The sequence below is a fragment of the Misgurnus anguillicaudatus genome, chromosome 25, assembly GCF_027580225.2.
Source record: "Misgurnus anguillicaudatus chromosome 25, ASM2758022v2, whole genome shotgun sequence".
Lineage (NCBI taxonomy): Eukaryota > Metazoa > Chordata > Actinopteri > Cypriniformes > Cobitidae > Misgurnus > Misgurnus anguillicaudatus.
In genome coordinates, this window is record NC_073361.2 from 3,299,692 (window position 1) to 3,312,323 (window position 12,632).

Consider the following 12,632-nt stretch of genomic DNA (forward strand, 5'->3'; position numbering starts at 1 on the left):
TCCAGCTGCAATAAGTAGGTTGCTATTTTAATTTTTACTGGGTTGTTTTTTGTTTTCAGGAATTGACCCATCTTAAAACCCAGCCTCTTTTCTTGATTCTTCATTTACAACTGTTGCTTTTATAGAGGTACCTACCAAGCATTAGCATTAATAATAATAATAAAAATTGAGTCAATTGAGGAAGTGACTCAATTCTTAAAACCTGACTGATTGTAAGTGAGTTGTTTAAAGTTTAAAATTATATATATTTTTTGATATAGTTACATCCCTAATACAGATGGATAAATAGAAGTTACATTTCTGAAGATTTATTTCAACAGAGAATACATAAAGATGAATCTTAACATACGTTGCGGCCCTGCTTTAGATGAGACCGGAGTGCAAGTAGTACTCAGAAGCGGGTCAGATAACGAGCCTAGAAAGCTTCTGTTATGTGATTTGGGATCCGTGTGTTTGGAGTCTTCATCCACAAGCCCTGTTTCCGTGGCCAGCTTGGTCTGCTTGCTTTTATCCAATAGTTCCTTACCAAAGAATGCCTCCTGTAACACACACATAAAATAAGTTAGTGTAACCTTAGGTAATACAGATTTCCAAGTCTTTTGAATGCAGTTCCTATGGTTGTACTGAACTGGTAAGTTGCTAAATGATTGCTTTGGTGTTTTCATTAAAGCTAGCACATTTCTAAGTGGCTTTTATCCACGATGAGTAGTTTCCTAGTTATGAGTTTCTAGGGTCCTCCAAATGATTGTTAAAAGTGCCAGGTCTCTGAAGGATCATAAGAAGTTTCTTATCTGAGAGGCGAAATTTGGACTTAAGGGTACAGACATACATTTGGTTTGTATTTCATTTTGTAATTTCATATCCTTACACGTATTTACTTTTATATATTCATTCTAGTACTGCTTATTATTTCTAATTCTACATTACTTCACTTGCTATTTATTCTTATGTTTGGTCTGTATTGCATTGCAGAAATGAAATGTTTAAGGTTTTCAAGGTTTTTAATAAAAAAACAACATTGAGAAATGTTGTAAAGCATTAATTTTCCCATCTTTGCTTGGTAAATTAACATCTGTTAAATCTGTTTCGGAGTCATTTTACAAAACGCATGCCACTTGCGTCCCCAACATTGTAATGTACTGTACTAAAAAGTAACATACTATTTTAATTCATTTTTTTATTAGTACATACACAATTGCACATGTGTTTTTAGCAGGTAGATCTGCTATATCATTTTAAAACACAAAAAGTCTGGACACCCCTGATCTAATGAGACTTCTAAGGTGCATGCACTTTGTATATACAACAAAAGTATAATGACAAAGCGTACCAGAGGGTTTAAGACATAAATGTGCTGCTTGTATTAAAGCTGTATGCTATTTAATTGTAAAGTTGTCTTAATATTACTTTTAGGAGTGTGAGTGCTGTCATAGGCAGTTTTACTTTTCGTTAAGCTTTACAAAAATATCCAGCACTGTGCAAAAGTCTTAAGCCACCACCACCAGCTTTGTTGTTTTAGCAAAGCTTTAAAGTCCATCCATATTTGTTTTTCACTCTTTTTATTAAGATACAAACAGAAAATACAGGAAATATGTACACAACTATGTCTTCTTCAGGCATCTATGTCTTCTTCAGGCATCAGTCAGTATTAAGTGCGACCACTTTTGGCAGGAAACACATCTTGAGGTTTTTGAGAAGACTGAAGTCCTAAAGTAATTTGATTAGAATTACAAATTTGGATTCAACTTCATTTAGGTTTAGGAGATTCTGCAGTTGCCTGCTACTGCTCAAGTGGAAGGGGAGTTTACCCAAAATACTTGACAATTCAGCTTATACTTTTATACAGTTTTTAATACTACATACACATTTCCTGTATTTTCTGGTTGTATTCTAATAAAGAGAATAAGAAATAATTATATATAATCACTATACAAAAACAACACATCTAATGGTAGCATGGTGGCCTAAGACTTTTGCAGAGTTCTACATGTGGGTGAGTGTGCTGAACAGAAACAACCCTTTATGAATAGTTGCATTACCTTCTGTTTACTACTGGGACTGAGATCCAATCATACAGTTTTTATTCTAAATGTGAATGGTAATTTTTACAAACTTAGCAATTACTGAATACTAATTTCTGTCAGTATGTCACTGATGCTGTACATACAGCATATCTTTGCTTGCTTCTAAAAAGCCATTTAGTTTGTTTAATAAGATAAGGCAATCGAAAATGTATTTTCCAATTTTAATGTATTTTTGTTGGGAGTGACCTGTAGGTATGATGGGAAGGCTTCCTCAAGTTTGGTTTTCTTCTTCCTGTATCTCTTTTTTACTTTTTCCAGAGGTTCATTTATGAGTGGAGTCTTGTCCATGGGAGTGTCCGGTTCATTCCAACCTGGTGACAAGATACACTCTGAAAATGGGGTCTCAAATTACACTGAACAAAATTACAAATTCAACACTTTTGTAGACTTTTTCTATGTACACAAAATAAAAATTTTTTCTGAAATATTGTTTAAAATCTGTCTAAATCAGTGTTAGTTGAGCACTTCTCTTTTGCCAAGATAATTGTTATCTCACATGTGTGGCATATCAAGTGCCTTAGGCTGGCCACAATAAAAGGCCACTCTAAAATGTGCAGTTTCATCACACAGCACAATGCACAGATGTCGCAAGTTTTGAAGGAGCATGCAATTGGCATGCAAACTGCAGGAATGTACAGCAGAGCTGTTGCCCATAAATTGAAAGTTAATTTCTCTACCATAAGCAGTCTCCTATAGCGTTTCAGAGAACTTGGCAGTACATCCAACCGGCCTCACGACCGTAGACCTCGTGGAACCACACCAGCCCAAGACCTCCACATCCAGCATCTTTACCTCCAAGATTGTTTGAGACTGCTGTAACAATCGGTTTGCATAACCAAAGAATTTGCACAAACTGTCAGAAACTGTCTTAGAAAAGCTCATCTGCATGCTTGTAGTCCTCATCAGGGTCTTGAACTGACTGCAGTTTGTTCGTCGTAACTGACATGAGTGGGCACATGCTCACATTCGATGGCGTCTGGCACTTTGGAGAGGTGTTCTTTTTCACGGATGAATCTTTTCATGGTTATGGTATGGGCAGTCGTATGTTATGGACAACAAGCACAGGTACATTTTATTGATGGCATTTTGAATGCACAGATATGCCATGATGCTATGGGAAGGAGGTGTGTTGCACTGTTTCAGGCAAATTGTGGTCACTACACACTGGTTTTCAGACCCCCCCCAGACCCCCTAATACAGTAAAATTGCACATTTTAGAGTGGCCTTTTATTGTGGCCAGCACACCTGTGCAATAATCATGCTGTCTAATCAGCATCTTCATATGCCACAACTGTAAGGTGCATGGATTATCTTGGCAAAGGAAAAGTGCTCACTAACATAGATTTAGACAGATTTGTGAACAATATTTTAGAGAAATAGGCATTTTGTGTACACAGAAAAAGTCTTACTTTATGTACACACCGCCGTAGATATTATTATTATCATTATTTTATTGCATCTGTGCAATTGGTTAAATCTGTGTTACTGTAAAATATGAATCACGGATCAACTACGATAGCTACCTATTCTTCCTGCGATGTGACTATATGGATTCGTACATCGTGATATCAATACTTAAACGATACACTGTGCAGTCCTACTGGCAAGACACAGACACATTTGAGTATCTATCAGTAAAATATTATAAATCATCAGCACGCACTTCACAAACTCACTGAGGACACCAACTATACCAGCTATTTTATCCCATGCCTTGTTCTTAACTGGTCCATATATGAAAATAAAGTCATATCATAAATGATAGGAAACCCAGCAACAGCAATTATAATTTTCTCGGAACTTATGTTTCGATAGGAACGAAAGTTTACATCGTACGTTTCTCCGGAATCAGCCAGCAGAGAACCTCTAGGCTATATTCCGATTGGTTCCTGGTATTTTGCCGATGCTTGTCTCTGAACCACGTCATACCTCATTACCATAAAGTTGAGCTTCTTTCAACTTTTTGAATGACGCTCAGTTCGCTCAAGATGCCCAAAATGCGACGCCAATGGATTTGACGCTCCTTGCAGCTGAGAAAAGCCAGCTTCCATTGTAAATGAATGACTTCCGGTAACTTTGGAAGCTCAAGTCTGCGGCGGTGTGTACGCACGGTTAGGATCTTTGAGTTCAGCTCATGAAAAATGGGGGGACAAACAAAAGTGTTGCATTGTAATTTTGGTTAGTGTAGATTACACACTAGAATAAATATGTTGTAATATAAAAGATATTCTACCTTCCTCCTTCAGCATAAGGTTCTCTGTCAGGGGGCTTGCGGACTCCTTCCTACTGAGGGACCGTTTGCATTTTCCTTGCCCTGCTTTGCTTCTCTGACGCACCATAAACCCACCAATACCTATAATGAAAACAGGGCAGAAAATCACAGTTTTTAACAGCATGAACTTAAAAAAAGAAACAGTTGGACCTCTAAACTGGGTGATGGATGCAGTCAGGAATTAATAATGTGTGATTCTGACAGCAGAATCTTGACATTCATCTCCATTAGTGTTGGGCAATATGCCCCATTTTGAGATCATCCTATCGTCAGCCTGTGAGATCGGCGTTACACGATAGTATCGGGGGGCGGGGCAGTAGTTTACTCTTTTTTTACTCATTATGACAAGTCACTTGATTGGTGGACAAAAAAGAACAAGAACAAGAGCAACACTGTCATGACCGCAATCTTCTTAAAACTGATGCCGTTAATCAGACCGTGTCATTAAAGCCCAGGTGCTTTAAAATTTCCTGTGTGAAAGGAAGCGAGAACAACACACTCGCTGGTTTTAACCCTCTGCGAGCTAACAACCTCTTTAGTGCAAGAAAATGTCAGAGCTAGGGCTGCTCAATTATGAGAAAAATCATAATCCTGATTATTTATTGTGATTACTTAATGACTGTAAAAACATGCACGTGCACTCAAACATGACACACACAATTCAATGTATTTGTTTAGTGTTGTTGCAGTAGGCTACACGTGTCAAGCAGTGGTGCTCTCAGAGGTGCCTTTTTAAAAACATTTGTCCAGCAGAAAGCAATTATATTTTAAACACGATCATATTTTAAACACAAGAGATGTAATGCTACAACTCCTTGAAATGCATATCATAAACAGAATTACTACCTAGTGATCTGACTTCGGACAGAGCGCAGCTCTCTGCACGTACACGAGAGTGAGAGAGGCGGCAAAAGGGATAGTTGGCCTCAGCTCGCATGAAACGCATTAAACTGAACAAATACACAAGGATTACTACTTTAGTTTATGTTTAGACTTCAGACAGATGCGAGAGCCCGTTCACATGAGACAGAAAGAAGCGCTGTTAGAAGGAGTCCAAGATGCGCACATTAAGTGCAGGTGTGTGCAAGAAGGAATCCTCTCTCTACAAGCTCTCTGCGTAAAGTGAAGCCCACAAACCCTCATGCGAGGAAAAGCATGCAATGTTTGCATGTTAATGTAAAACTATGATGATAATAATAATCATTCACCAACTGTCGTAATGACTATTGCCATGAAAGCCTGCCATTGGCGATATGACTGAAGATCGTCGATACACGATACTATCGTCTATCGGCATAACCCTAATCTCCATAGTTCAGGATGACGTAGGAGCTCTGGGCCAGAAGCAGGGTGATTAATCTTGGTTACACTCCTAGTGGAACCATTAGAAGTCTTTTTTGGTTTTTGGTTGGGCATCATCAGCGGAGTCTATCCCAACAACCATCCACACCAAGCCTGATGCTGAGTGTTCCAAAAAGAGTCAGAGGGTCAGCGGAGAGACACTTGGGTATAGAGCAAGTATGATCATATTTAAACGTGGCATATGACATTAGAAAGTTTTCCCTGAACTCTGTCAACATGACTGCTGTCAGCAGTCTTGACTTCATCCAGAAACTGTACAAAGAATGCGACAGCAACATATAAAACCGCTACAGGCATTGTCATAATATTAGACATCATCACGGCATTGAATTAACAAAATATGTCCAAAGGAAACTGTTTGCCATTTTACGTAAATTAATTAAAACAATGGACAGTAAAACATCTACAAAAAATACTGTGAAAAAGTATTTTTATTTTTATATTTGTCACACTTTAATGTTTCTGATCACCAAGCAAATTTAAATATTAGTCAAAGATAACACAGGTGACCAAAGCATGCAGTTTTCATTATTAAGGGAAAACAAAATCCAAAACGGCATGGCCCTATGTAAAAGTGTTTGCCAACTAAACCTAATAACTGGTTGGGCCCTTAGCAGCAACAACTGCAATCAAGCATTTGCAATAACTTGCAATGTCTGTTACAGCACTGTGGAGGAATTTTGGTTCACTCATCTTTGCAGAATTGTTGTAATTCAGCCACAATTGAAAGGGTTTTCGAGACACCTTTTTAAAGGTCATGTCAGAGCAATAGGATTGAGTTCAGGACTTTGACTAGGCCATTACAAAGTCTTCATTTTGATTTTCTTCAGCCATTCAGAGGTGGACTTGCTGGTGTGTTTTGGATCATTGTCCTGCTGCAGAACCCAAGTTTACTTCAGCTTGAAGTCACAAACAGATGGCCAAACATTCTCCTTTTTGGTAGACGGCAGAATTCATGGTTCATGTAATATGTCATATTATTGGTATACATTTAAACAGTAATTTTCTTTTAAGAAAATTTTAAGTGTTTCCTCTAGGATTTTTTCCAGCTGTGGCGGCAGGGGGCGCTCATGATGATTATAAATGTACATTATTTTTTAAATGTAGAATATAGGCTACAGTAAACTAGCATGTTTTTTTTTAAATAATTTCCATGCTGTCATTTACTTTTCCTTATATTTATAGCATATTGCTTTTCTATGTTTGATCTAAACACGTTTTCGTGTGTCTTGTGAATAGTCGTGTGTTTTGTGAATAGTATGCCATACAGACCCGTTTTGCCACTGATCCTGCATTAACGACGACAGTGGGGCCTCCGGCCTTAGTCAAACGGGTTGGCACGTATGGTTGGGTTGCGATTTTGGCGCTTTCTTGTATCTTGCGAATAGTATGCCATACAGACCCGTTTGCCACTGAACCTGCATTAACGACGACAGTGGGGCTTCCGGCCTTAGTCAAACGGGTTGGCACGTATGGTCGGGTTGCGATTTTGGCACTTTCATGTGTCTTGTGAATAGTATGCCATACAGACCCATTTGCCACTGAACCTGCATTAACGACGACAGTGGGGCCTCCAGCCTTAGTCAAACGGGTTGACACGTATGGTCAGGTAGCGATGTTGGCGTTTTCTCGTGGTCTTGTAAATAGTATGCAATATAGACTCGTTTGCCACTGAACCTGCATTAACGACGACAGTGGGGCTTCAGGCCTTAGTCAAACGGGTCGACAGGTTTCATTTTCTCTTTAAGATCGGAAGGTGACCCTTAGTTACCATATATACCTTCGCATTGGGCACCCAATTTGCTAAATCCTCAATTGTGGATAACATAATTATGCCGCAATAGTTAGTCTGTCTGGAACTAAGCTGATTTAAACCACATCACTGTGTGACACTTGCATTACATGTAAACAGCCCCTACGCTAATATGATTTTGTTTTTCTCTCCCTGTCTCGTCCTCGACCCCGAGGACAATGAGACAAACAGACCCAGTTCCGGTAAATGTGAAAGTCGGCACACCTCTGATCTACTGGCCATCCTTCAACGTGATGCCCAGCTGATGCCTGATCAACGATCACCGGCAGAACCCACTTAATCTACGCTAATCACCTTATCCGTTTATATGTGTGTATATATATACAGTGGGGCAAAAAAGTATTTAGTCAGCTACCAATTGTTCAAGTTCTCACACTTAAAAAGATGAGAGAGGCCTGTAATTTTTGTCAAAGGTACACGTCAACTATGAGAGACAAAATGAGAAAAAAAAAAATCCAGAAAATCACATTGTCTGATTTTTTAAGAATGTATTTGTAAATTATGGTGAAAAATAAGTATTTGGTCAATAACAAAAGTTTATGTCAATACTTTGTTATATACCCTTTGTTGGCAATGACAGAGATCAAACGTTTTCTGTAAGTCTCCACAAGGTTTTTACATATTGTTGCTGGTAGTTTGGCCCATTCCTCCATGCAGATCTCCTCTAGAGCAGTGATGTTTTAAGGCTGTCGCTGGGCAACTCAGATTTTCAACTCCCTCCAAAGATTTTCTATGGGGTTGAGATCTGGAGACTGGCTAGGCCACTCCAGGACCTTGAAATTATTCTTACGAAACCACTCCTTCTTTGCCCGGGCGGTATGTTTGGGATCACTGCCATACTGAAAGATCCAGCCACGTTTCATCTTCAATGCCCTTGCTGACGAAAGGAGGTTTTGAGTCAAAATCTCACGATACATGGCCCCATTCATTCTTTCATAAACTCGGATCAGTTGTAATGGTCCCTTTGCAAAAAAACAGACCAAAAGCATGAGTTTTCCACCCCCATGCTTCACAGTAGGTATGGTGTTCTTTGAATGCATCTCATCTTCTTGCTCATCCAAACTCAAGAAGTTGAGTTTCTACCTAAAAGTTATGTTTTGGTTTCATCTGACGATATGTCATTCTCCCACTCTTCTTCTGGATCATCCAAATGCTCTCTAGCAAACTTCAGACGGGTCCGGACATGTACTGGCTTAAGCAGGGTGACACATCTGGCACTGCAGGAATTGAGTCCCTGGCTGCATAGTGTGTTACTGATGGTAGCCTTTGTTACTTTGGTCCCAGCTCTCTGCAGGTCATTCACTAGGTCCCCCCATGTGGTTCTGGGATTTTTGCTCACCATTCTGGTGATAATTTTTACCCTACGGGATGAGATCTTGCGTGGAGCCCCAGATCGAGGGACATTATCAGTGTTCTTGTATGTCTTTCATTTTCTAATAATTGCTCTCACAGTTGATTTCTTCACACCAAGCTGCTTACCTATTGCAGATTCAGTCTTCCCAGCCTGGTGCAGGTCTACAATGTTGTTTCTGGTGTCCTTTGACAGCTCTTTGGTCTTGGCCATAGTTGAGTTTGCATTCTGACTGTTTTAGGTTGTGGACAGGTGTCTTTTATACTGCTAACAAGTTCAAACAGGTGCCATTAATACAGGTAACAAGTGGAGGACAGAGGATCCTCTTAAAGAAGAAGTTACAGGTCTGTGAGAGAAAGAAATCTTGCTTTTTTGTTATTGACCAAATACTTATTTTCCACCATAAATTGCAAATAAATTCTTAAAAAATCAGACAATGTGATTTTCTGGATTTTTTTCCTCATTTTGTCTCTCATAGTTGAAGTGTATCTATAATGAAAATTACAGGCCTCTCTCATCTTTTTAAGTGGGAGAACTTGCACAATTGGTGGTTGACTAAATACTTTTTTGCCCCACTGTATCTCCCAAGGGTTTTTCCCTCCTAGGACTTTTTTTATTTCCTCGGCTAAAAAGCCCGGGGTTTTTTTCTCCTAGGGGGTTTTTAACCCGGGGAGGCAGCCTTCTTGGGCTTAACTTAGCTTCCTCTTTTAGACGTTACATTAGTAATACGCTCGCTTATAACGTTGAGTCATAGCCGCAGCAAATTTAACTGCTTATGCTATCGTGTATTATGTTGTGCTATCTGTCGCTTTTCTGTGCTTTTCACTGTTTCTATTAATGTAAAGCTGCTTTGAAACAATTAACTATTGTGAAAAGCGCTATATAAATAAAATTGAATTGAATTGAATTAAACTATATTTTCTTAAAAAAAATGTTACATAGCTACGTACGTAGTACGGATATTTCATTGTAGTTTTAATGTAGTGTGCATTGCAAGTTCGTGGTCGTGTTTAGCGTTACAGTTCCCTGTTGCTGCACGCACAGTCCTGTTTGATAATCCGCTGTGATTGACCAAACACCCGACCAGTTATCCGACATCAGAAGCAATTTTATTCCACACGCAACCCGTTTGACATAAAGACTGTGACCTCGACCTAGTCACACCGCAAATCGCGCAGTTAAATAGAAACCTTTAATGGTCTTCAGACAGATCTTAAACACAAATAAGCACGGGGCCATTTAATAACGAGTCAAATTTTGGTCTTGGATGTTAGACCCACATTTTACTCTTGTCTATTGAGTCCCGACCTGCATCTACAACGCATATAAAACGTTAATATTATTACACTCGTTACATCAAATATATGCGGTTCACCCGCGGGTACCCCGACCTTGCTGTCTGAAACAGATAAAACAGTCTCACCGTCTGCCTCAACTTTTTATTACCAATGTCATTCTCTTCCCACGGGAATAATGCAAGTTTCCTTACAAACAGATTAGACTATTAATGTCTTGCAGTCGCATATGAGTAGTATTCAGTATTTAGCCTTTTGTTTTTAGATAAATATCTTATCATTTAATGTGAAACTTAATGTGAGTGTCAAAGAACGGAAGATTGACAGCTGAGTACAGTGATTCCAAATGAATGTCCAAAAAACTCGTAATATGTTAAATCGAAAGTTTAATCCTTTTTTTTCTCGCAGCCCTGCGCTGCGTCGGTGTAGATATGCGCCGGTGAACATCATACGCGTGATGACCAACAAATGTCGAAAAGTTTAGGATTAGATTTGGAGGTAGGATTATTAGGATGAAAACAGCGGCTCTGGCTAAATGAGATACAAATACATCCTACAATCGTGTGAAATGTTGTGTTTAGAGTTGGGTTTGTTTGAAGGATTAGGATAAAACAGTGCTCATCCGGCGAGATTTCGTTTGCTGTATCCCTTCTATCCACAACCGCAGGCGTGGTGGGGATGTTTTAGGTGTGGCGGGGTGCCACGGTAGAATGTATATAGCGGAAACACTGAACACCCCAGCTGAATCTACTGAAATTACTGTAATTGTGATTAACCATGTTGTTATTCACAAAAGTGCCTTTAAGAACAAACAATTAAACCAGATTTCAACATTTTCTAAAGTAAAATTGTTTGCAAAGACATTGCTTTTAAACAGCATATCTAAGGTTAGGGTTTCTAGGTATCTAGGTATAACAAAAGTCCCTAATGCTTGCCTGAGCAAACACACTATAAACTAAATAGTAATTGTGTCCGTTAAAGAATAATGCAGAGAAGAGATGTTCAGTTACGTGGTGAAATAGCAGTGGAAATACACATACGTCTATATGCGTTTCCAAAAAATTTTAATGTATAACAGTGCTTAGAAAGTAATCTCTTTACAGAAGTGTCCTTTTTAAGTAAAAAAACGCTCTGAGAGAAAATGTTCTTTCCTTGACCTTTTCCTGGTCAGAAGCTTTAAAGAGCAAAGCACTGTGGGATGCTATTTAAGGTTCTGAATTTCACAGTCCAATGAAGCTGTCCCTTCCGATAAGTGCACCTTTCTCTACCTCTCTCTTTCACTCGTGCTCTCTCACCTGGTCTGTATGGCTTCCTCCTCCTCTTCTTGTTGCCGTCTGCCAATTTCAAATGGTCGTCACAGGTCTCACGATCTGGGCTGGAATCAGATTTCCCATCACAGTCCATTGGGTCGCCCTCTGGTAGACGGTTAAACAATGAAGATCACTTTAGATGCTGACTTGAATATTCTTTGAACAACATACAGATTCATAAAACACAAAACAAGGCTACCTTGACTCACTAATAGATGAAATTAATAACAACCATAAGTGGTTTATAAAAAATGTATGTGTGCATTTGCCCAATAGCTCTATATTTATTATGGTCTATAACCTACAGACAATTATCATCACAGTTAGTATTATTAATGTACATCTCTTTAAAAAAATATATACCACGTATTCTAGACATATTTACTGATTTGTTGTTTTTTTCTACTGTATTTACCAATATGTATTTTCTGTAAAGATGCTTTGCAACAAAGCAAATTGTGAAAAGCACAAAAAACTTCAGAGAAGAAATAAAACTGAAATTATAAAACGGCCCATTCTGGTTCTTCATTCTGATTGGTTGAAACACGTTCTAAGCCTTGATAAAATGCCCCGGTAAACCCACGGTTCAGACCGCATCACATAAGTATCACTGCGCCACTGTTGCTGCGTACTGATTTAGGAAAATAAACACCACAGTCTTAAATCATATTTTCATTGTGTCTTTGCTGCATCTGTGTTGGTTGGGAACTGCGCTCTGTTGCAGGCACACTTGATTCTGAGGAACTACTTTGTTTGGCGGAAGAGTAATATTTGTACTAATATGATTACAACTTATTTGTGTTTAATTTTATGAAACCCTGCTATGCATATGAAGTAACCGTTTTATAAACGCAATAAACCCTGCTTCGCGTCATGCCTAACAACGCCCCTTAGCTGTTATAAAATGCACTGGTAACCCACTGCTTCTTGGGCTTATTTCTTTAATAGGTCCCTCACTAATTCAGTTATAGCGGGCCAGCCTCTCATCACTGAAGTGCCAAGGCAAGTATAATTTGTTGACTGCCACTTTTGAAGCCCCTCTTCTTTCTCCAAGTCAGATTCATTACATGCCCCCCCTTCATGTTGATCTCTCTCTCTCTCTTTCTCTCATTTATGGTACTTACATTTAAAAACAAGTCTTATTT

At 38.9% G+C, this 12,632-nt stretch overlaps 1 protein-coding gene across 1 annotated transcript in view; it reads right to left on the reverse strand.

Annotated features, from left to right (window-relative positions):
• The window catches only part of kmt2ca (lysine (K)-specific methyltransferase 2Ca), a 232,967-nt gene that overhangs the window by 72,823 nt on the left and 147,512 nt on the right, over nt 1-12,632 (reverse strand). Inside the window, exons 24-27 of the mRNA XM_073864088.1 lie at nt 11,473-11,592; nt 4,318-4,437; nt 2,271-2,395; nt 350-539 (exon numbers count right to left, since the gene is read on the reverse strand). Coding sequence (XP_073720189.1) covers nt 350-539; nt 2,271-2,395; nt 4,318-4,437; nt 11,473-11,592 — 555 coding nt within the window. The remainder of the gene's footprint in view (nt 1-349; nt 540-2,270; nt 2,396-4,317; nt 4,438-11,472; nt 11,593-12,632) is intronic.